The 24,858-nt window shown below is 44.3% G+C and overlaps 1 protein-coding gene across 1 annotated transcript; it reads right to left on the bottom strand.

Moving 5' to 3' along the window:
• Window positions 1-601: 601 nt before the first annotated feature.
• On the bottom strand, window positions 602-24,814 carry ssna1 (Sjogren syndrome nuclear autoantigen 1). The gene is made up of 3 exons (XM_028808750.2): window positions 24,636-24,814; window positions 9,568-9,767; window positions 602-860 (listed from the first exon to the last, which is right to left on the bottom strand). Exons 1-3 carry the CDS (start codon window positions 24,685-24,687, stop codon window positions 747-749), a joined length of 366 nt encoding a protein of 121 aa, XP_028664583.1. The 5' UTR covers window positions 24,688-24,814; the 3' UTR covers window positions 602-746.
• Window positions 24,815-24,858: the final 44 nt, after the last annotated feature.

Here is a 24,858-nt window from a genome sequence, read left to right as displayed (position 1 = left end):
TCTCCACTCCGATTCATGGAGTCTTTCCGTTGGGCGTCAGCAGGGGATGCCATCTGTCACTTTGTCCAACTCTGTCTGTCTGTCTAGCTCTGATTTGGGGACCCATCTATGCCAACCCCCTCGAATGCACTACGGCCTTCAGCTTTTGAATTGGTGCTAGGTGTCTATGGGCATAGAATTCTGAAGAAGAGCCTGAAGATGTAGACGTTTTAAACCAACGGTGGGTATGTCATTAGGGTGGTTGGCACCCTGCAGACAGCAGCAGAGACTTTCCAGCGGGCGAACCTCCTCTGCAGTCTTTTTATTTTTCTCTTTGCGCTCCTACGGTAGCCTCCATGTTTGTGTTGTACAGACCTAAACTTCCATCTGCCATCCTGTCTGTTTTACACTTTTTTGTAGATCTTTGATCAGATGGCCCTTTCCTGTCCTCCTTTATTAAATGTAATGTCAATTTGTATCACTTGCTGATTGTTTTTCCACAAGATGTAACGGATGATAAAACGAACTGTAAGCAGAAAAGTGTACCCTACTGACGCCCCCTTCTTTTTCTGATTCCCCGTCTGCTTGAACAAAGCAGGAGGTCTGAAAAGGACGCGGCCTCCACTATGTACAAACCTTTATTGCTTTTGCTTGATAAGAACATGCCACACACCTATGTACAGGCATCACCCCCTAATCGCCAGGGGGGCCAGCAGCAGTCTCTTGAGGAGGAGAAGCACCCTTGGTACAATCCATGCGTGTGGAGATCAGTCTTTGTGGGGAGAATGGCCCACGTTGGCACACCGTAAATCCGTGCTCTTTCCTAAAGTGCCCGCTTCTCTCTTCAGAACATTCAGCAACGTCTGTGAGCTTTCCAGGATCTACAATGAGAAGACAAGAGACACTTAGCTATGACAAAGGAGGAAGGCCACAGTGGGAGCCGTGCCAGTCCAGTCATGTGGACAGAGAAAGATCTGATCTTCATCTAAACAGTCCCTTTAGCCGAGGGGGCTGCAACCGAAACGAGACAGTAAGAGTCGGACGTTGGAGCTACACGGTCTGTACGAAAATGTGCTCTCGGGAATCAATGGTGGGGTTGTCTGCAACAATTACCACCAACATGAACATATATGCCATTTCTGTCTGTGGGGAAAAAAAAGTCGCCCACCCTTGGCTCTCCGCTAGCTGGCACTGCCACTCAAGTCAGCGTTTAGAAAACCCTAACAGAGTTTTTATTCCTCACTCTGCCATGTAGAACTCTTTCAGCTCCGTGATCTCTGAGGGTTGTCTTGCATGCCCACCACTTTGTCTGCGTGTCCGGGTGTAGCGAGTGTGGCGGCTTTTTGTGCACAAGGCGTTAATTGGCTGAAACAAAATATCACACCAATAGAAGACGGAGGGGAGTCAGACCCCCGGGCCTTGACCTGGCCATTCCAGAACCCTCCATTTCTTTGTTTTCCGCCATTCCTTAGTGGAATGCTTAGGACCGTGATGTTGCCAGGTGCACCTTTCAATGAAGCTTCAATCTTTTCGGAGGTCTCATGTTACCCTCAGGCCTTCTCTGGTACAAGGGAGAATTTCTAGGAGATTCTGTGATGAGCGGCCCAGCTCCAAACCATGACATCACCACCACGCGGAAGAGTTCCTGTCCCATCAGGCTCTTCTGTGCAAGTGTAGTCTTTGGTTTTTGACAACTGCATCTTCTAGCACTGTGGCCCAGTGGTCTTCAGAAGACATGAGGGCAATACTAAAGTCTTCCCTAGTTACCTGCTGCTAAAGCTCCCATGTAGATCTAATCTGTGGAGCCTCTCTGTAATGGTGGACTCCGGCACTTTGACATCAGCAGTGGCCAGGAGCTACCTCTGGGGCCCATGATGAACATCTGAGCTTCACAGAGACTCCTTTTTGGCATCTTGCTTTTGGTTCTTAGGCTCAACTTACTGCTGAATCCTGGCCTGGCAAAACTGGCACTGGTTTGAAATTCCTCTCCACTTGAAGATCTGATTGATTTGGAAATGCATTTGTGTTTTTTTTTAAGAATGCTAGGCATCTAGAATGTTCTTTCTGAAGGCCTCAGGGAGCTCTTATAGTCTAGGCACGGTGAGATCACACACTTGAACACAAAAGAGCAAACCAAACTCGATACCTGAGGTTTAAATAAGACAGAGACAGACAAGATAGTCTCTCACGATGTTCTAATCCAAGGGTCCCCAAAACTCTGGTCCTGGAGGGCTGCAGGTTTTCATTCTAACCCTTTTCTTAATTGGTGACCAGTTTTTACGGCTAGTTAACTCCTTTTCCTTTCATTTTAATGGACTGGTTTTGTTTCTCTGAATTGCTTCATGTCTTTCCTTAAACAGAAATGAAATGTGAAGTGAGTGAGCCAACAGAAGACCACCTAAGTCAGGGCGTCAAACTCCAACCAGCTGCTTAATGAGGCGCCAAGTCTCGTCGTTCATTAAACTCGTTCTTTAATTCCGTGGCCTGTTGCTGCTCTCATTGTGCCATGGCAGACATTTCTTTTTAAGAGCTCTGGTCAAATATATTGGGGACCTGAGCAGATTGACATTCCTGAGACCTTCATCTTTCTTTATTTTCAAATATTGGATGATGGTCACAGTTTGCTGCTCCCGTTTTATATCTCATTATTGTTTAGTGGCTAATTAAGGAAAAAAACAATTAAGGGGTCTGAATCTTCAAGAGCGAGTCCATTAAAATGAATTCCAAAGAAGTTAATTAGCAGTAAAAACAGGTCACTAATTAAGAAAAAGGGTTAGAATGAAAACCTGCAGCCCTCCAGGACCAGAGTTTTGGGGACCCCTGCTCTAATCATTTGCACCCGATTCAAGTTTGAGGTAGCGAGAGATGGATGGGTGGACTTCCGTTTTCCACATGCAGTTGGTTCATTCAAATTATACAATTAACTACAAAATGTAAAAGTCTCGGAGGTTTGATCTAGAATTACTGTTTCAATGAAGATCAAGTCTTGAAATGCCCACATATGGAAACAACAGTTCATGGGGTGTACTTACTTTTTCACACAACCGTGTTTGCATTTTTCTGAACAAAAAGTTAACAGAAACAAATCCTTACAGCTCAGGGGGACCTTCGTCCAGTGCAGTTAAAGTGTTCACCATTTTGTTGGCGCTCCTCTCCTCCCTCACCTGGCATATCAAGTGCCACCGTTGCACATTCTCGTTTCCACATGCATGCCCAGTACTTCAGTGCCAACTTGTTAACCTTGAATTCTTGTGTAACTAATCTTGGAATGGTGTTTGTTGGGAAAGGAGCTCTAAAGAGTAACTGGTGAGCTGCCAGTTCAGTTGAAGTCGAGTTTCACAAGGAGTGCCCTGTGCGGCCTAAACTGCAGTGAAGTGACGAACACCCAACTTGTGTGCCTTTGCTCAGAAGAGCCCCCCTTCACCCCCCAATCTTACACCTTTTACTTTTCAGTTTTATCCCACCCTACTGGTGGTTTCTTGGAATGTTGAGAGTCCATGTTGAGAGGAGGCGTTCAAACCAGTAAGGTCACACGGTTGTCCAGTAGTGTAACGGCTCACACGGGGGAGTCACAAAGTTTCTAGAAAGGGTCATGGCCTTTATTTTAAAAACCGATTTACTCCGACATTCAAGAGTGTGAAGGCAGTAGGGAGCGGGAGTGACGACACACTTGGCGCTGGTGTTCCTGGGTAATTTGTTTTTTTTTGGTCCCCCTACCCCTTTTGCTGTTATGCTTACCAGTTAAAATGCTGCCCGTCTGTAAACGTTTATGAAGACGCGTGAAAACAAAACTCATTAAAATTCAGGAGGCGAAGGTCGCAGGTCAGAGTCTCCCATTTTAATTAAAACTGTAGATGACCTCCCGCCCTGTGCAAAGACCACAGTTACTGTCGACAGCAGGCCCGGATATTTACATCTCGAGGCAAAAAGGGAATAACAGTCGCCCGACACACTGAATCAGCAATGACCCTGGGAGAGGAGGCCATCTCACTTAAATAAATCATTGGAAGACAAACCGTACCTTCACCATGCCCAGTCAGCACTTATCTAATGAGACGTCCATTAATGTTAATGCTAATGGGTGACATTACCAGGAAAGAGTGAGAGTGTTCTGGGCAGAGCAGGAGTGCCAAAGCCTCACCGGTGTCACTCAGTCAATCAGTCATCTTTAATCTGACCACCACTAGGGTGGCACCAAGCAGAAATGTTCTCGTACACGTCAGGGGTAACTTGTAGAATGTCATTGGATTACACAGGTCACCAGCACAATGGAGCGGTGCCACCCAAACAGCCGACGTTAAGAAATGGAACTAAAAGTCTGATAGCTGAAGCTGATAAAGCTCATGGCTTTCTCTTTTCATAACTGTGCTGTAAATGTTAGCTCAGCCTGCAAAGAAACTGCGCCCATAAGGCACGTAAAATGTCAACACAGCCTTAAGTTAAGAGGGCAAGGCGCCTGGCATTCCAGTGTAAACAGCACCACCAACACGGACAGTCTGCCCATTAACATGTTGAGTGCCAGAGTGAAGAACAGGTAACTGTATTCTTGATGCCAACCTTAAATCTAGTGTTATTTTAATATACTTGATACAGTGAGGACATTTTTAGTGAACAGAACTACCAGTTCTTCAAAAAAAGATTTGAGTTACTTCACAGTTGGCACATGGAATAGAAAATTCTTTGCCTGTGGCTGCCGTGCGAGAACAGCTTTCTGCACACCAGTAGTGATGGGCGACTTGCAACAACTCATCTGTGAATCATGGGAATCGATTACAAGCATCAACAAGTCGAGTCCGAGGAGCAGTCGTTCATTTTGTGAATGCTGGTGGAAGTTTTAAAACTCGTGTGCAGGAACAGCCTGAAAATCTGGAGCCTCGACTTGCATCACTAAGGATTCTTTGGAGTTCAAACTACATCAGTATTAGCAAACGAAAACTCTAACAATCCACGTGCATTACAACGTATTTAATGTTTGCAAAGATTCGTTACTGGGAAGGTTTTAAACAATATTAAAAGTAATACGTTTATGTTCCTTAGTACATTCAACAAATCACTCGCATAAAACTGAACCTCGTAAAAATATTATTCTCATTTCTAACAATTCTGTGTGTTCAACTTTACTTTGACGTACACTTTGATTTTTAAAAAACAGCTCATTGACCGGAATGTGCATGGATCGTGACTGGATTTGTTTTAGTTTAAGCAGAATCATTAGATAAATAGATAGATACTTTATTAATCCCAAGGGGAAATTCACATTAAACCGAGAGCCAGCTGCACCATTCTCATTCCTTTGAGTCGCAAAATATAAACGAGTCACATGACTCTCACTTACCTGGGATTCTGGAATTTAACTTCTTATTTTAAATTATGGCATCTTTAAATAAGACATCTTAAAAATCAGTGGTTCTCAATCTGTGGGGCGCGCCCAAAGTAACAAAAAAGGGGGTGCGAATGTTGCCATATGTGGCATAATTTTGCTATTCGTAGGAAAATTTTAAACTTGTAGCGGTGTATTGGCAGCAAAAAATATAGGAATAAATTTTATTAGGGTTTCAAAAAAACGTTAGGGGGGGCGTGATTAAAACTGTTATGAAAACTCGGGTCGCAAATACTTAAAGGTTGAGAAACACGGTCTTAAATAATGTCTTCAGATTTCTGTTCAGTGTCGTAGGAATACTCATCATGTTATATAGGATTTACGAGGGACGTTCAAAACATTTCTGCACCTTTATATTCTCATTGTGAATGGTGAAAGTGGGAGGAAGAGTAGTAATTGGGCATTAAAAAGTCGGTACGACGCTGGGAACATTGCATCGCAAACGAAGGGGACTGTGTGGGAAATGTTTTTGAAATTCTTTATATAGAAAATACGCTAGCGTGGCTGTCTGTTTGTCTGTCCAGGATTTTAAATCACCGGTCGCTCGCAAATCATTTGATCTATTGACCTGAAATTTGGTACACTTGTACTACGCAACATCTACTGTCCGCTTACAGGGTGATGATTCACCTCCAAGGTTATTCCTCTTTTTATTTTAAATTTTGTTTTATTCAAGAATCAACTCTCGGCAGTGATGGGTAAGGTGGTAGGGATGAGAATGGAGACCGTAGGCATGCACCACACGGCTGCCGTTCTCATTCCCTACCACCTTCGCCATCACTTCCCCTACCTCTTCATATCTTAAATTATTCTTGAGGCAGTAGGAACTGGGCATTAAAAAGTTGGTACGACGCTGGGAAAACTGCATCTCAAACGAAGGGGACGGTGTAGGACACTCACAGACGCGACCACTTCCAACTACAGAGGGATCACACTCCTCAAAAGTCTATTTGGGGGTCCTGGAGAGGAGGGTCCGTCGGATAGTCAAGCCTCGGATTCAGGAGGAACAGTGTGGTTTTTGTCCTAGTAGTGGAACAGTGGACCAGCTCTACACCCTTGGCAGAGTCCTAGAGGGTGCATGCCCAACCAGTCTACATGTGTTTTGTGGACCTGGAAAAGGCGTTCGACCGTGTCCCTCGGGGAATCCTGTGGGGGGTGCTCCGGGAGTATGGGGTACCGGACCCCCTGATAAGGGCTGTTCAGTCCCTGTACGATCGGTGTCAGAGCTTGGTCCGCATTGCCGGCAGTAAGTCGAACCCGTTTCCAGTGAGAGTTGGACTCCGCCAGGGCTGCCCTTTGTCACCGATTCGGTTTATAAAACTTTTCTGGACAGAATTTTTAGGCGCAGCCAGGGTGTTGAGGGGGTCCGGTTTGGTGGGCTCAGGATTGGGTCACTGCTTTTTGCAGATGATGTTGTCCTGTTTGCTTTGTCACGCCGTGATCTTCAGCTCTCTCTGAATCGGTTTGCAGCCGAGTGTGAAGCGGCTGGGATGGGAATCAGCACCTCCAAATCCGAGACCATGGTCCTCAGCCGGAAAAGGGTGGAGTGCCCTCTCAGGGTTGGGAGCGAGATCCTGCCTCAAGTGGAGGAGTTCAAGTATCTCGGGGTCTTGTTCACGAGTGAGGGAAGAATGGAGCGCGAGATCGACAGGCAGATCGGTGAGGCATCCACAGTGATGAGGGCTCTGCGTTGGTCTGTCGTGGTGAAAAAGGAGCTGAGCCGTAAGGCAAAGCTCTCAATTTACCAGTCGATCTATGTTCCTACCCTCATCTGTGGTCATGAGCTATGGGTGGTGACCGAAAGAACGAGATCGCGAATACAAGCGGCTGAAATGAGTTTCCTCCGCAGGGTGTCTGGGCTCTCCCTTAAAGATACGGTGAGAAGCTCAGAGTAGAGCCGCTGCTCCTCCGCATCGAGAAGAGTCAGATGAGGTGGCTCGGGCATCTGATCAGGATGCCTCCTGGACGCCTCCCTGGTGAGGTGTTCTGGGCACGTCTAACCGGGAAGAGGCCCCAGGGAAGACCCAGGACACGCTGGAGGGACTATGTCTCCCGGCTGGCCTGGGAACGCCTTAGAATTCCCCTGGAAGAGCTAGAAGAAGTGGCCAGGGAGAGGGAAGTCTGGGCATCTCTGCTCAAGCTGCTGCCCCCGCGACCCGACCTCGGATAAGCGGAAGAGATTGGATGGATGGATGGATGGATGGATAAACGTATCAAGTGCATTTGTTTTTTCATTCTCCTTATTTCAGAAGCCCCCTGTCCTCCGTCTACATTTACTACTCCTGAATAAGCTCGTAGTTCGCTCTACTGCCCTGAAGATGGTTTACGAGGCATCCGGTTAACACATCACCCAATACAAGTTCACTCGTATTTACCTGTCAAAGTGTTCACAATGCAAGGACCCTTAAAGTCACTGTATTTATTTATATTATATAAAAACACACAATAACATCACACAACACAACACACTGTGTGCGCTTCAAAAATGTGACACACTGCCTTACATAGAATTGGCGACGCAGATCCATCCAAAATGCTCTTCTGCTTGATTTAGTGATGCCAGTCTGCCTAAACACTCTATACATATTAACTTACACATGAATGAGTTACACTCGAGGACGAGCGAGTTTGAAAGCAAGGCCTACGTTAACTGGGGGAAACCATCTTGTTTGCGCCAGCTCTACTGCCATGCATGAGAGAATTTTCTGGAAATGGTTCATTTAACATTGTAAGTATCCAAATAGAAACCTGAGCTTTGGATTATGCGACACAAGTCAGAGTATTTTTTGTTTGTTTGTGATCCAATGGGCAGCCTCATTGGGGACCCACACTGAACAACAAATTTTTTTATTATCTCATGAGATTGTAAATTTTCTTGGCATTCTTTACAAACAATGGGGGGGTAACTTAACAATACTGTAGATGGTGATGTTGTAGCAGTGCTACTATGAGTTAAAACTGCATCTCCCAACAGTCCCTGCAGGGGCTGTTGGGGTCAAAGGTGGTCAGAGGGATTTAAAAGGAGGGCAGGTGTCCAAGGGAAAAAGGATAAAGTGTTTGTTGTTGTTGTATTTTGCATTTCATTTACCTGTTGGACTGCCGTCTGTTAATGAAGTCATATTTAGTTGCTGTGTCCTGGATTGTGTCGTTGTTGGGGTCTCGATCGTCTGTCTACCTGCGTGCTGAGGACTGTTTGTGGATTCACGTCTTTCCCACAAGTATAGCAGCGCTCCTGAACCATCCATCTGTCCGTCCGTCTTCACCCTTACAGTGTCTACCGGTAGGACTGTTTTTAATTCCCTTACAACATACAGATCTCTGGACTTACTCTCGTCATCTCTCATTACATCCGGTGTGATTGTCCATGGACTTTGCTGTGTGGAGTTTGTGTTTATATGTTTAATGTAATATCGCCGTAGGGGTACAGGGGTGGTATTATTTATATTATTTAATTGTTGTTATTCCCCAGTGTGCTTTCTTTTGTCTCTGTTTTTGAGTGTGTGCGGGTTGGGCCAAGGCTGGGGGCGTCCCTGGGATCTCCTCTACAAAAATAAATAAATCACAGTCCTATGGACGGTGTGAATCTTAGTGGCACCGGACCGCTGCAATGTACCACTTTAAGATTGTGTGGCAAGTGTTCTAATATCTCAAATCACACCTCTGGACATGCATCTATGGGATTTCACAGCTTGTGACATCAGTCCTTGGCATCGTATTCCATTATTTGTTTCAAACATCTCAAAGATGGTATGAAAAGACAGTGACCGTGTGTTTCATGTTTCCATATGCCATGGAGTCAAAAGCACTGCTGATGTTACAAACCTTCTGCAATGCAATGCTGGACCGAGCACATCAGCGAGGGGACGGTGCGTCCAGAAATGGAATACGGTTCTTGTGAGCTCTCTGCTATCTGGATATTCGTTTTAGTAAACAGACTTTAGAATTTGTATTATTCCTCTGACAATGCCAACCTTCTTCACTCCTGAGCAAGTGACAACACATCTAAACATTTGAATGTGTGGTTACAAATGGCACCCGGTTACTAATACTGTCCACTCTCCTTTCATCTAAATGGCTTGGTGAAGAGAGGAAGGCTACGGCACTTTGGAGATGTATAAAAATAAAAATAGGAAACCACGCAAGACCTGAACACAAGGAAGAAAAAGGTCACTTAACACTAAAGACTGGCACAAGGGCACTCTCCTGACCTTCATGTAAGCGGCCTCCGTCTCTGCGATCGTGCGGTCAAAATCGTTACGTGCTGCCAGCTTCCGTGCCAGGCTCTCATTGACTCGGCTGAGTTTCTCAGTCAGAATGCGAATGTCGTTTTGCAGCTTCACTTTTTCCTCCTCTTCCCTCAAAATCTGCTTGTTAATGTCGTCCCGCTTTGAACACAGCTCTTCAATACCTGCAAAACAAAGAGAGGCTCTAATCAGAGTGCTCAATAAGAGACAGACAGACAGGGGGGTCCGGGCACAGAGTCGTCATTAGAACGGAGGCCCTCTACAGGTCCCTTTCCTCGCAGATTCAGTGGTGGCTCACGCATCCATGTTGTTTTTACAGCAGCTGCCTACTGCTCATTGGAATGCGACTTTGGTATGTGATGGGACCCTTTGTGGAGGAGGAGCTGGAGGGCAATGTGTGTGGCTGCCTGTCCAGTGAACACCATTAGCTCTTCAGCGGACCCTGACAGACCACCTCATCTGTCAGTACACAATTTAAAAACCATCAAACCGATGGGCTGTTGAGGATGGCATTCATGTTGGGACAAATGATGGACGAGATCAACAACCTTTCACTGCTTCTCTGTGTGACCCGAGAGCCAAAGGACTTCACCCTCCAGTCCATACCATGAGCAGGTTTAAAACATTTACTGATTATTACCTTGAGCATTCCTCAGGACCTGCCGATGACCTCTTTAGGTTGAAAAATTAGGACCACCCCATAATATTCTAACCTCCTGTGCCCCTTTCTTTCCTAAATGTTGAATTTTTCAGAATCATTTTGTGGACCACCAGGGTGCGGACAGCCGCCCTAACCTGACACAGACAGGCAGAGATGCCACATGTTTTATTTTCAGTTCCCAGCACACCATGCTCACAGGGCAAAGCCCAGCACAGTCCCTTTTCCTCCTTCTTTCTTTGCCACCTCCTCCCGATTCTGGCCCCTTTTATAGGGCACCCAGAAGTGCGCCAGGTGCTCCCAATTCTTCTCCCGGCAGCACTTTCGGGTGTGGTGGAAGTGCTGCAGCCCAGGATTCGGCCATTGTCCAGGCGCCCCCTAGCCCCAGCAAGGTCCCGCGTCCAAGCTCCAAACCCGTGCCTCCAACTGTGAGCCGGGGGAGGTATTGCCCCGAATGTGCCCTTTCCCCTGGTCCTTCCATCACAGGGGCGTCCGGCCATCCGCCACACCATCTATTGAGTAACACACTCCTGCACGGGGAGAGCAGTTACAGCATACAAGATGATGCCACGCACTTCACTGCCCATCCAGAAGGTCGTTACTGCCATGTGTTCAGGGCCCAGTGAGGGGCTTACTTGCACATGCCAATCACAAGTCCAATCATGAGCGAGTGTCAAAGCCTTACCTCCAAACATCAGTCTTCCTAACCAACAAAATCTCAGAACACTTGTTTTCAACGGCCTCCCATTATAAATGAAGGGCTGCAGCCGAAACGGGTGAGAAAAGGTCAAGGGACACGAGAGGAAAGGTCTGCATCAGTGGAGCGGTACTCTACAAATCATGTGACCAACCTCCACCAACGGTGGCATGGCGACTGTAAAGGCAGAAGTTCTGCTTGTCACGGAGGGTGGAGTGCTAATGTCACATGTCACACAGAGTACAGCACATTCAGCCAGCTGTGTTTGGACTCAAGTGTACAGAAAACACTCAGACATCTGTGAGCCGCACTTGGAAAACATCTCAGGAGAACATTCACCGTCACAGAAATATGGCTGACAAACCTGAAGGATGCTCGGCCTCTTATGATTAAACACTCGGGCGTCTTCCTTTCTACGGTTTACTTGGCGCACTCTGTGAGCCACCATTTTGAGAAGTCTTCACTGCTACCCAAACATTTCAGACTGTCAAAGCTACAGATAATCAGCTGCTCGGTGGACACAAGAGGACACATGTCCAGTTCTTTTACGTCTCTCTAAATCAGCCAAGCATTGACATAACTGGAAAAACACCACACAGCTTGAACTCCATTTTCAATTAGAGAGCAATACACAAAATGCTGGGCCGCTCTTCATCGCTTATTGAAACATGAGTGGGACTGATCAGCCGGGTACACATAAGCAATCCAGCTATGAACTGCCATCTGAAATGTAGGATCTGTGCAGATGGTCATGTGGCACAACTAACATCTACATGGCTTACGTACTTCTGCCAACAGAAAATCAAAGCCCACAAGTCTGCAGTCGCCAAATTGGCATTCGCTTAATAGTTGACAGCACTACTCTGATGTTCATTTTCGAGTCACCATCATTACTGCCAACACAGTGGTGCCAGGACAAGAATCTAACCCAGGGGTGTCAAACTCCAGTCCTGGAGGGCCGCAGTGGCTGCAGGTTGTCATTCTCACCCTTTTCCTAATCAGTTTGCACGGCTAATTCACTTCTTTTCCCGTTCATTTTCGTAGCCCAGTTTTTACGGATTGTTTTCTCGATTCTTTTCTTCATTAAATGGCAGCCAAACACAAACGAGATGTGAAATAAGCCAACAGATGACCAGATAATTTCACTCCAAGCACTCTTGTTAATGAGAAGCGGATTCTTGCTGTTCATTAAATCTGTTATTTATTTCCATGCCCTGTTGCAGCAGACATTTCCAAAACTGTTGATTTTCTGTTTTTTTTTCCTAAGACCACCATTTTGGTGACCTGAGAGATCGACCTGACTGAGACCTTCACTATTCTTTATTTTCAGATATTGTGAGATGGGCACAAGGTGAGCTGTTCATGTGGCACCTCGTTTTGTGTCTCGTTATTGTTGGACTGCTAATTAAGGAAAAAGAAACTAAGGGGGGGTCTCAAGTTAATTAAAATGAAGGCAATAAGTTAATTAGCAGCAAAAACTGGTCACTGATGAAGAAGAAGATGGTTAGAATGAAACCCTGCAGCCACTGCGGCCCTCCAGGACCAAAGTCTGACATCCCTGATCTAACCCTTAACAAACCAAAAGGCGATGGGCACAGACTTCAGAAAGCACACAACAACAGGGACATCTACTGTACACCCCAGAGGGTTTAGGTTTAAAATTTCAATGAGTGACCGTCACTGATGAACTGAAGTGGGCAAAACACATTCCACCTCTGGTCAGAAAGACTCACCAGCACCTTTACATCCAAAAGACGTCCGAGGCCAGCTGGCATTTCCCCGTCTCTGCCCATGAGCTTCTACAGGTGCCCACTGGAGTCCTTCCTTACAGGCCTTATCACATCCTGAATGTAAAGCCCTGAAAAGGGCGATGAAGGTGGCACAGAATGTGAATGGCACCCTGCCATTTTCTGTTTAGAACAAACAACACTCACCGCCTTAGAAAGGCAAACAAGATTATTAAAAACCTCAGCCGTCATGCCCAGTCTTTATCAGCCTTCCCTTTCTGGAACAGTTCCTAGCTGAGAGGTTGCTGAAGAGTCACTCATAATAAATAATACTGTGACATATAAAACAGTACATACAAGTATACAATACATACTCTATACTATATAGAGCATGCCAAGGATATTTTATTTATTGCATGCTTGCCAACCTGTTCAAGCACAAATATCCCTGCACTATGTACATGACAATAACTTGACTGATCAGCTGTAACACAAACCATACAAAAGAGGGCGCTAGAATTCACTAAATGACAGTTTCCAGACCCATATGCTGCGGTGGGTTGGCGCCCTGCCCGGGGTTTGTTTCCTGCCTTGCGCCCTGTGTTGGCTGGGATTGGCTCCCGCAGACCCCCATGATCCTGTAGTTAGGATATAGCAGGTTGGATAATGGATGGATGGATGGACGGACAGACCCATATTAGGACTAAATGCCGGCCCTGTGGAGTTCTAGCAATTTCCTTTAAGAAGGGCACCACTTTTAGTTCACAGGCCGAGGTTGTGCTCTGCACTTGGGTATTGGGAAGAATTAGGGATGTTGGTAATTACATCTCCTTTGAGATGGAGTCCAGACAATATGGCACAATCATGTTTTGAAGCTGCGTGCTCTTTGAAGTTTTATTTTTGATCCTGATTAACATAAATGCTACCTGGACATGTTGGCCCGTAAATGTGATGACACTATGTGGGCTCCACTCATTTAAGGGAAAGCAGTGCAGTTTGAATGAGAACGCACTACCCGATGCCAATCTCTTTCGCTCCACGAACATTAGGCGAACTGCCCTCGCACTTCACTTGATTTCCATCTGCTCAGCAGTTTTGCTACAGCAATTAGCAAGTGGATGTTGCTTCATCTGCCCTCACCTCCCACTTGAAGTTATAAATTAAAACAAAACTGCATAAAAGCTAATGTAGCTCAAGAACACTCCTCAATAATAAGGAAACAATAAAAAACAACTCTGATGTTTCCTGCACACAACTTCCCTTATTAGAGAGGAGTTTAAAAGCGGGCGCTGCTGATACAGGGCATTGCCGCATCCACCACATGGCAAGCCAACTCAGGATCCCATATTAGGACCCAAGTGCAGCCATGCAGCGTGACACCTCAGCACCACACCAGTTCAGGTGGAACGGAACAGTGGGAGGTTTTTTTATCGTAGCCCGAGTGCCAATTCTGCCACCAACCCCCAGGTTTTTCCCCTACAGGTTGGAGGGCCTACTTGCAGGACTGGATGCAGATTAGCGTCATACCCAGGACCCCTATTAAAGCCGAAGATTTAAAATTTTGACCCCATCATAACTGAATGCATAGGGACAATATTATATGTGTAATGACAAAACATTTTCAAACCTTTCTGGAAACCTCTTTTCACTTTGTCATTATACGGGTTACTGAGCGTGGACCGATGGGCAAGAATGACAAATGTATCAATTTAAAATTAAATCTACAACACAATAAAGTGTGAAGAAAGTGAAGGGGTCTGACCACCTTCTGAATCCCAACACAGAGAGAACCGTCACTTCAAAAGCAGTCACACTGACCCTTTCTGTGTACTATCCATATGTTCTCTCGTTCATTTGAGGCCCTGTGCTGCTAGCGTATCAGGTGCACTTGCACCCGTGTCCGACAACATGTGCGTGCATTTTTAGGCATTATGGTCAAATTTGCTTAGACTCGATGCAAAGACCCTCAATTCATGTTTGCTGCACTGGAATAGACAGCCATGACATGCAGCATGGTAACAGTTGGAAAACAATGCTGCACGTCCTCTCCATGACACACCAACACGGAGGACTTTCAGCCAATGAATTATTCAGCAAAGTACGTCAAGAAATGCAACTGGGGCTCCTCTACACCAGCAGTAATACGTCTTTATAGCACCCCACTGGGTCTGGGACAGACAAGTCAGACATTTTACTTTTTAATTGTCTTGCTTTATCTGGTGTGTTCAGATCAAAGAGTGTGTGTGTGTATTACTTACTTACCTTCTGTGAAAAGTCAAATTTCCCCGTCAGGATAAAACGAGACCCCTTTTATTGGCTAACTAAAAAGATTACAATATACAAGCTTTCAAGGCAACTTGGGCCTCTTCTTCAGGCGAGCTAAACTTCTGTCTTTTATATATACAGCAAGTATACAAGGACACATGTATAAAAAATAATCTAGAAAAATAAGAAATTAAATTTCTTTCACATCTCACAGTCCCGACGTGTGTTTATGCCGTAGCTGCCCATCTTCACCCACAGTCTTGGTCTTCACTGGCTCAGTAGACGTTGGTGTGGTGGGCAACAGGCTGGTAACTTTCCTTCCCTGTGCCAGTTTATACTCCGTTCTTACTTACTGTACTGACCCTGCTGGAAAAATGAAAGGTTCCAAGAAAATGCCTCGGGTCCAAAAAAACAACTTTATACTTTTAATATATTTAATGGGAAACTTTGACAATGTGCAGGACTGCAGTAACTACAGGGGAATAAAACTGATGAGCCACAGCATGAAGTTACGGGAAAGAGTAGTGGAAGCTCAGTTAAGAAGGGAGTTGATGATTAGTGAGCAGCAGGATGGTTTCATGCCAAGAAAGAGCACCACAGATGTAATGTTTGATCTGAGGGTGTTGATGGAGAAGTAGAGAGAAGGCCAGAAGGAGTTGCATTGCGTCTTTGTGGACCTGGAGAAAGCAAATGATAGGGGTACTCGAGTGGAGCTGTGGTATTGTAAGAGTAAGTGGCAGAGAAGTACATAAGAGTTGTACAGGATATGTACGAGAGAAGTGTGACAGTGGTGAGGTCTGCGGTAGGAGTGACAGAGGTGGGATTACATCAACTCTGAGCCCCTTCTTATTGGCAATGGTGATGGACAGGTTGACAGACGAGATTAGACAGGAGTCCCCATGGACGGTGATGTTTGCTGATGACATTGTGATCTGCAGGTTGATGAGACCCTGGAGAGGTGGAGATATGAGAGGAGAGGAATGAAGGTCAGTAGGACCACCAAGACAGAATACATGTGTGTGAATGAGAGGGAGGTCAGTGGAATGGTGAGGATGAGGGGAATAGAGCTGGTGAAGGTGGAGGAGTTTAAATACTTGGGATCAACAGTACAGAGTAATGGGGAGTGAAGAGAGGTGAAGAAGAGAGTGCAGGCAGGGTGGAGAAGAGTGTCAGGAGTGATTGGTGACAGATGGGTACCAGCAAGAGTGAAAGGGAAGGTCTACAGGACAGTAGTGAGACCAGCTATGTTATATGGGCTGGAGACGGTGGCACAGGAGACAGGGCTGGAGGTGGCAGAGTTAAAGATGCTGAGATGTCCATTGGGTGTGACGAGGATGGACAGGATTAGAAATGAGTACATTAGAGGGTCAGCTGAAGTTGGACAGTTGGGAGACAAAGTCAGAGAGGAGAGATTGTGTTGGTTTGGACATGTGCAGACGAGAGAGATGGGTGCGAAGGATAGAGCTGCCAGGGAAGAGGAAAAGAGGAAGGCTTAAGCGAAGGTTTATGGATGTGGTGAGAGAGGACAAGCAGGTGATGGGTGTGACAGAACAAGATGGAAAGGACAGAAAGATATGGAAGACGATGATCTATTGTGGCAACCCCTAATGGAAGCAGCTGAAAGAAGAAGAAGAAGACAGGTTTATTGATTAATCCCTGGAACTACTGCAACATTTTTTTTTGTTCTTTATTTCGCTTTATACAATTTCTTGTATTAGGAATTTGTTAGTTTTCGCATACCCCTTGGGGTCAGAGCGCAGGGTCATCCATTGTACAGCGCCCCTGGAGCAATTGCAGGTTAAGGGTCTTGCTCAAGGGCCCAGCAGAGTAGGATCTCTTTTGGCAGTGACAGGGATTTGAACCGGCAACCTTCTGGATACCAGCACAGATCCTTAGCCTCAGAGCCACCATGCCACTCCGCATATTTGAGTGTATATGTGGGGGGTTATTTAAAACGGCACTTTTTCCCTACTAATTCTAAAAGAAGATAATCTGAATAACCCTAAGGCGCATTACAGCAGTACTGTACTCCAGTGGTCATAAGGAGCAATTCAAAGTCAGAGCAGCCCCTGCTTACTACAGCTTCACAAATCGCCAAGAATAACCAGGACTGATCAGTGCAGGAGGCTGAATGACAGATTCTTATCTAAATAAACACTTCAGTCTCTCCATAAACATGCAGCACACCGACGCTCACTTTCATTTGAAATGTGTAACTTACCTAGAATTAGTCCTGTAAACTGAATGACTAAACACAACCGTTAATGCCTGAAGTGTTTCAAATCATTTTAAATAAATGGCAGAGATCTTCAACAGAATGAACGCCACCTTTCTCACAGACGTTGCATTTTCATTACATTTCTAGGTTTTGATCCAAAATACAAACGGCACAGAACAGCAACGCTGCTTCCTTAGAGCATTAGGAGCCCAAGCAGTGGCACATTTCCTAGTATATCTGCGTGGAGTTTGTACAGGTGTACAGTGTCCTCCCACACCCCCCCCCCCCCATGTTAGTTAAACTGGTGCCCTTCTGTACGACTGTACCCTGTGATGAACTGGTGTCCCATTTAAGGTTGGTTCTGGTTAAAATGGGAAAGAAAACACTCCAGCTCCCAGGACAAGTGATGCGATGGCAGTTTATCATTCTCATGAGCCAAAACTGGGGAATGTTGTCTTTAGTTGACCCCATTCAATCACACCCTGCGTTGCTAGTCTGAAATAAGCACTTCTACATTCCAGTACATGCGTTTCCTGCACGGTTTTCCCAAACCCACTCACTTTCGTAAGCTTCTCACTTCTCCGTGCAGAGCCACAGCAATAACAGGTGCAAGGCAGGAGGAGCGTCAGACGGAATGCCAGCGTGTTGCAGGAAGCAGGTGAACTACACACCCACGTTCTTTTCCAAGAAAATGTATAAAGAAAAATATTTCAGTTGCTTTTTGGTAAACATTCAGCAAAGGAACAGATGGACTCTGAGATTTGTGAACATGCAAAGGGTGAATGGGAGACCCTCCACGTCTAAAGCCTGCACAATCAGCAGGTGGTCGAATAGTTTAAATCTCGTACATGAATGACGGTCAGCTATTGTTGTAGTCCATTTACTTGACTGTGTACATCTACATTCAAGTCCCTTTACTGGCATGCGTCCCAGGTATGTCAAAGACTAAAAAAAAAAGGAACCATTTGTACAGCATTCTAATCTAACAAAGTTAACTCAGGAAAAAGGGACCTAGCAGATAATAAATAAATAAATAACAAAGAGCATTGTGGAGCACATTGCAAATGACAGGGCCTGCAAACGAACGTGCCAATTAAAAAGGCAGGCAAAGTGATGGAGGTAGATAGGTTTGCAGATGGTAGTAGTAGAGCAGAGAATGAAGACACAATGGAGTGCCGTTGTGAACAACGCTGCACATCCTCTCCATGACACCAAAACACGGAGGACTTTCAGCCAACAAATCATCAGAAGTGTGTCAAGAAACTACTGGAGCTCCTTCAGAACGACGGCAATACGCCTTTATAATGCGTCACTGTGTCTACTCTTTACCTTTAGCCCAATCAGAAGCTAATTGTGGGGTGTATTATTAATGTATTTAGCTCTTAATCAACCGTCAATCCACGTACTTTCCAACCAGCGTAATCGAGTTGAGTGCGGTCAGAGGAGAACAAATCCAGGCAGGATGTGATGGCATGTCAGAAGCCAACTCAATAAGTTGTGCCACTCCATCACAGGGTACTCCAGTGAACACACAGACCTATGCAACTTAAACTTGTCAATACACCTAACAGCACATTTCTGGGATGTGGGCAGAAATCAAGCAACTAGCAGTAAGGCCACCATCATCATAAAGACAGAGCAGACCATGTTTAAAAACCAGCACAGCTGGAAAGGTACAAATGCCAAGCCTGTAAATCATTCTTATACTTAAATAAACAGCAAACTTTATAAAAAGTGTACCTCACTGAGGGAAGTCATAAAAAACAAATGTTCATGTCAAATAGAAAACCACACACACACACACACACACACACACACACACACACACACACACACACACACACACACACATGCCAATGATGAATTAATGCACTGCTAAAGGAAGCCATTACAGTGCCAGCATTAAAAGGGAGCAGCCTTGTTGTAAAGCACTTCGACATTGTGGAAGGCACTCATTTACATACTGAGAAGTGCAACCCAACGTGGGCTGCAATAAATCAGGCCAGGCAAAGAACTTGTGTGTGTGTGTGTGTGTTTTTTCTTGGGTGGGTGGGTTAGCACAGGAGGGCTAAACAGACTTTACTGTTTGTTCAGTTAAATCACTATGTTATGAAGTAAGGATTTTGTTAATTCATTCATTAATATCTCTGCAAAGACAGGAGCATCAAGTAAATTGCAATTGAATACAAGAACAAAAAAAAAAACAAAACACATACATACATATATAACTTATTTCCCAAGTTCTGTCTTTTGGGAACAACATAGAAATTAGAAAACTATGTATGGCTTTAAAAAAAAAAAAAAAATTATATATAAATATTTTATTTAGTATCTATGTTATAGCGGCACGGTGGCGCAGTGGGTAGTGTTGCTGCCTCACAGTAAGGAGACCCGGGATCGCTTCCTGGGTCCTCCCTGCATGGAGTTTGCATGGGTTTCCTCCCCCAGTCCAAAGACATGCAGGTTAGGCGCATTGGCGATTCTAAATTGCCCCTGGTGTGTGCTTGGTGTATGAGTTTGTGCGCCCTGCCCAGGGTTTGTTTCCTGCCTTGTGCCCTGTGCTGGCTGGGATTGGCTCCAGCAGATCTCCATGACCCTGTAGTTAGGATATAGCAGGTTGGTTAATGGATGGATGGATCTGTATTATAATAAGAAAAATCCTGCGATGAGAGGAGAGTTTTTGGAAGATTTCTTCAAGTCCTGCGAGATGAGATTTTGGCCATGAGATTTTTTTTCAAGTCCCGCCCTCCTCTCAACCACGCCCACTGCCCTCTCACCTCTCCTTCGTGTGAATGCTTTTGACAGACACATTTTCTGCTCTCTCAGCTCAGCTTATAAATTTTAACGTTTAAAGTTCCCAATTAAAGAAAATGTATTATGTCCAAATCTTATTGAAGAATAAGTTATCAAAAGAAGAAATGCGTACACGGGCAATCCTAGCAGCGAGAAACGATGAAGTGAAACGAATTAATGCAAAAATGTCAATTGGTTACACGGCATATTGGTTAAATGCGTATTAATAGACTCTGCTGAAGCAGTTGGTGGTGATGGTGCAGAAGATGAAAACATCAACTTACAATATCACGAAGAATATCTACAACCGCTAACACTGTCTGAACTTCCACCGGTCGAATTACTGTAGAAAGAAGGATGTATCCAAGAAAGGTAATGTAGTCCATCTTCAGGGGAATAACATGAGAAACCAAAGGAGATCTTGATATGCCATTCGTATTAAAACGTTTACAGTTTCCCGTTAGAATAACTTTTGCTATGACAATTAACAAATCTCAGAGCCAAACCATCAAAAAAGTTGTTTTATTTAATAGAGCGAAAGAAATGAAATTCAGTCACAGGCAGTTATACGTTGTGTTGTCACGATGAAAGTCCAAACACAGAATCAAAATTCAATGCAATATTGACGAAAAGTTAAATTCCAAATATTGTTTTTTACTGAAGTTTTACAGTAAAAGTGGAAGTTTAAAAAGTAGCTTTTGCTAGGACAATTAAGAAATCACAGAGATAAACATTCGAAAGAGTCAATTTATTTAATAGAGAGAAAGAAACGAAACTTACTCACGGCCAGTTATATGTGGCGTTGTCATGATAAAAGTCTAAACATGGAATCAAGATTCAATGCAATATTGACAAAAAGTTAATTAAAAAAAAATTGTCTTTAACTGAAGTTTTACAGTAAAAGTGGAAGTTTAAAAAGGATTTGCGTGTTAATTTCAAAGCCAAACAGAACCAAATCATATAACTCAACAAATACCTCTAATGCAACATGAAACATAATTTTCTTTCAATTTACTCCATTTTACTATTTTTTACTATAATTACTCGCTGTAATGTAAAATAGTTAGTTCTATTATGCATATCTAACAATTCCCATGAAATAATCGGTTTAAATTGTACATCTGCTTCCCTACACGCGAGTGGCAGAGCCATGAAGTGGCTAGTGCATAGCGCCCGCCCGGGGGGTTGGCGAGGTAAGAGCAGGGGGCAAAGCCCCCTAGTCTTGAAATAAAGAACAACACGTACATTTAAAAAACACAAATGATTCCACTCACATATACATTTCATTAATAAAAAAATAAAACAGGTCATGTAGCCTCTTCAGTCCCTGTGTCATCATAGCACTAAGGTTTAACTGTCAGAGCGCAGGAGACACTCTTTAAAAATATTAAAATAAAAAGTCGCGAGCGGCAGACCTGAAAAGTGGCTAGCGTGTAGCACAGGCCCGGGGATTGGCAAACAAAGGGCAAAGCCCACTAGTATGTATGTATGTATGTATGTATGTATAAATAAATAAACCAAGCGGTTAGATGGGAATAATGTATTTTTTTTCTTTTTAACAATATTTTCCATTCTACTTTTCTAGTTTTCTAATTGGTTAATTAATCCATTATTTACTAATTAGTGGGTCTGATGCTAAAGTAGTTGCAGCCTTTGATTATTCAGCGTTTTTTGCCAGGGTGTCTGCTCAGCTCGTTTTTAATTGTCATTAACAAGATACATCGAAGAGGGAAAACTGCACAGAGAAAGGGCAAAATAGAACGAAATCAACAAATGAGAGTTAAGGATTTAAATCAATAGCAAAAGCAGAAAGATATCTAAATGTCTTATAAATGTAAAAATCCTGTTGCTGTGCTTTTCTGAATGTAGAATAAGAGAAAAAAAAAAATACCAGCCAATTAAACGAGAGGAGTGTTATCAGGTGCTGTCACGGATTAGGAATCTGGTGGGAACAAAAACCTGCAGCCACAGGACAGGGGGTCCCCAGGATTGAGTTTGGAAAGCACTGGGTTACAGCAGTACAGTGCTGTTCACAGACTCTTAGCAGCAATCCTGCTGTGCCCCAAATTAACCAGTGCTGTACCCAGTCTTCATAATGGCCTCCTTAAATTGACTAGATCAGCTGCTGACTTCCTGCGGTGGGTTGGTACCCTGCCCGGGACTGATTCCTGCCTTGTGCCCTGTGTTGGCTGGGATTGGCTCCAGCAGACCTGTGTTTAGATTCAGTGGGTTGGAAAATGGATGAATGGATGGCTACTGACTTAATTCATTTTTAAAAGGCAAATTAAAACACATTTTTCAGGAAAATCTTTCCACTTCCACAAACATTTTACTCTCACTCTCTCTCTCTCTCTCTCTCTCTCCATTCAGCCTCTTTGTGTCGAGGCTCTTAGGATTCTAGTCGGCACAAGTCACAAACCATGCTACTTGCTTGCATTCTAGTACTTTCTCCTTCTGCATTTGAGATCCATAGCTGTGGCTATAATCCTGAGGCCAGGGGCTTCCAAGAAGTTCACCACTCATTGTATTTTCATCAGAGGGCATCCAAGTCCTGGTGTGAAAGCTGGCACCCTCTGGCCAAAAATTGTTTCTCACTGCCTGCAGACAAGGTCAGATTTGGAGTATGTACTCAGGGGTCTGTTCCTCCGAGCTGCATTTTGATGGAGCTCAACAGCCCTGGCTGACAGTCCATCCAGGAAAAGGAAACGTCTGATTCAAAGACATGATGAGCTGAAGCCCCCGTGAAGATCAACAACCCCATAATGGTGGGCGGTCTGGACTCCAACAGCAGAGCAAGTGAAAGAGGAAAAGGTTTCTCTCAGTGGCTGCAAAGATGGGAGTTCTGGATAACTAGCCAGCTAAAACAGAGTTCAAAGGGCCAGTAAGGCAGCAATTCTTGGAGTGGAGACAACGCAGAGTAAAAACCTCAACTGGCAAAGACAGCAGTAGATTTGGCAGGTGCAGAAAATCAGCTGTGTATACTTCTACGATAAAATGGCTGTAGCACTTTGTATTTTAATCTACTTTATTGTCTTCTTGTGTTATATTAGAATGTTGTTTCTCATGGATTTATTTATTGTGTTCATAAGAAAGAGTTATGAATGCTTTGAAATTACTTCAGTTTTTTTCTTCCTTTGTCTGGCACCACCTTACTCATAACACCCCCTCCATATTATATACCGTCTGATTGTTCTTGATGTCTATGTGCCGAGTTCTTTCCACCAAGATTTGGCCCTCATTTTTTGGCCCTTTCATTGAACCACATTTTATGCGTGAAATTACACCTTGATAATAAAGAGGAAACCAATAGAAGTCTTCAGCTAAAAGACATAAAGCTGTTCATGACACATCAACTGACCCCAGGAGTTCACCCCCAGTGGGAAAGAAAACGTTACGTTTCATTACTCCTTTTCACAAAGGGATAGGTAATGTCAGCACATGAAGTGTTATTTTATGCAATCTTGATGTTGCTGGTCACAAATTTGATAATATTTGTGATATCTGACTCTTCACCGGTGGTCCCGGCCCTCTAAGTGTCACTCCCTGAAGGTTAAAAACGACAGATTTCAAAACACAAGCACGTGGGGGTATCATTTAAGACTATGTGAGGTTACTTTGATTCTTTACTAGTGATCTAGCCCTCGGTGAACCTCTATCAGGGGACGAAAAATGACAAATTTCTGTAACAATTAAAAAATGGAATTGAATATTTCAAATACTTTGACACAACCATTCTTGTTCATTATGTGCATCTACTTCATAAAGTAAAATTGTTACATTTTTTATGAACCCCCCCGAATGGTTGTGATTTGTGCCAATTGAGACTCTTGCATTTCATTTGGTGTTTAATGCTTTGACATCAGTTTCTATCCATTGTAATGTACTTCTGGACTCCTATCACTATTAAGCCCTTTTGAATATTTATGAAACACTTTTGAGTCGTGGGATGGTGCTATATAAGTAAACAATATTATGAATATCAAGAGAAAATAAACAGGCCCTAAATGAAAGTATGGGGACTTCTTTCGATTTAAGTTAAGCAAGTGTGAACCTGATAAATGGAACAATATAATCCGCATCGCCTAATATTTCTAGCCTGGGTGCGTGATGTACTTAATTTTTTTATTGTCACCTTTTCTGGTTTACTTTTATCTGATCAAATAAAATAAGGTTTACATTTATGACATTTTTTAAAAAGTACTTCATAGATCAAATATCGCATTTGCCAACCTGTCTACAAATGAGGGCTCACTGTAAGGCGCCTACCAGGGCAGCTGATGGTGATGCCACTTATCACCGGCAAAATGCCTACTGTATATGGCGCCTTTCCCTGTGCTCAGTAACACCTGTTCACCAGGGGAACAGCATTACAGTACACTGTAGTCTGCTGAATATCAGAAGTTCAGTGAATGAACTGCCATCCTCACCACACGCTACGGTAATATCGCTACTGAAATTTTCCCCCCTAATTCCTTAAGTTTACATTTAAATTAGTCGGTTAACTTCAGCTGACAAAGTGATGCCATCCATACAGTTCAAAGAATCACGCGGCCGGCCCCCCTGCGCTCTGCCAAGTCTTCCTGCACACGCGTCTAAATCGCTCGGGATAGCGGCTCTAACTGTCCCTTAATGGCCGAGCCCTTCAGCCGACACATCGCCCCGTTCGTTACTTACATTTGACCAATTCGTTGTTGTAGTTCTGCAGCGCCGCGCCCTGCTGAGCCATCGTAACACCGGCGCCTGAAACGATGTAGTCCAGTAACCTTCGCCCAAGCAACACCAGAAAACAAAGTTATCAGAGGAGGACTTCGGTCCTAAATACCCGCCCTCTCGCTCCACTTCCGCTTTGCGCGCTTCGTCTCCCGTCTCCTAGGAAACCAACCGCCAGACTTCCGCC

This window comes from Erpetoichthys calabaricus, chromosome 9, assembly GCF_900747795.2.
Source record: "Erpetoichthys calabaricus chromosome 9, fErpCal1.3, whole genome shotgun sequence".
Lineage (NCBI taxonomy): Eukaryota > Metazoa > Chordata > Cladistia > Polypteriformes > Polypteridae > Erpetoichthys > Erpetoichthys calabaricus.
Note: the sequence above shows the minus strand (reverse complement) of the source record. Positions and strands in the feature narration are given on the sequence as shown.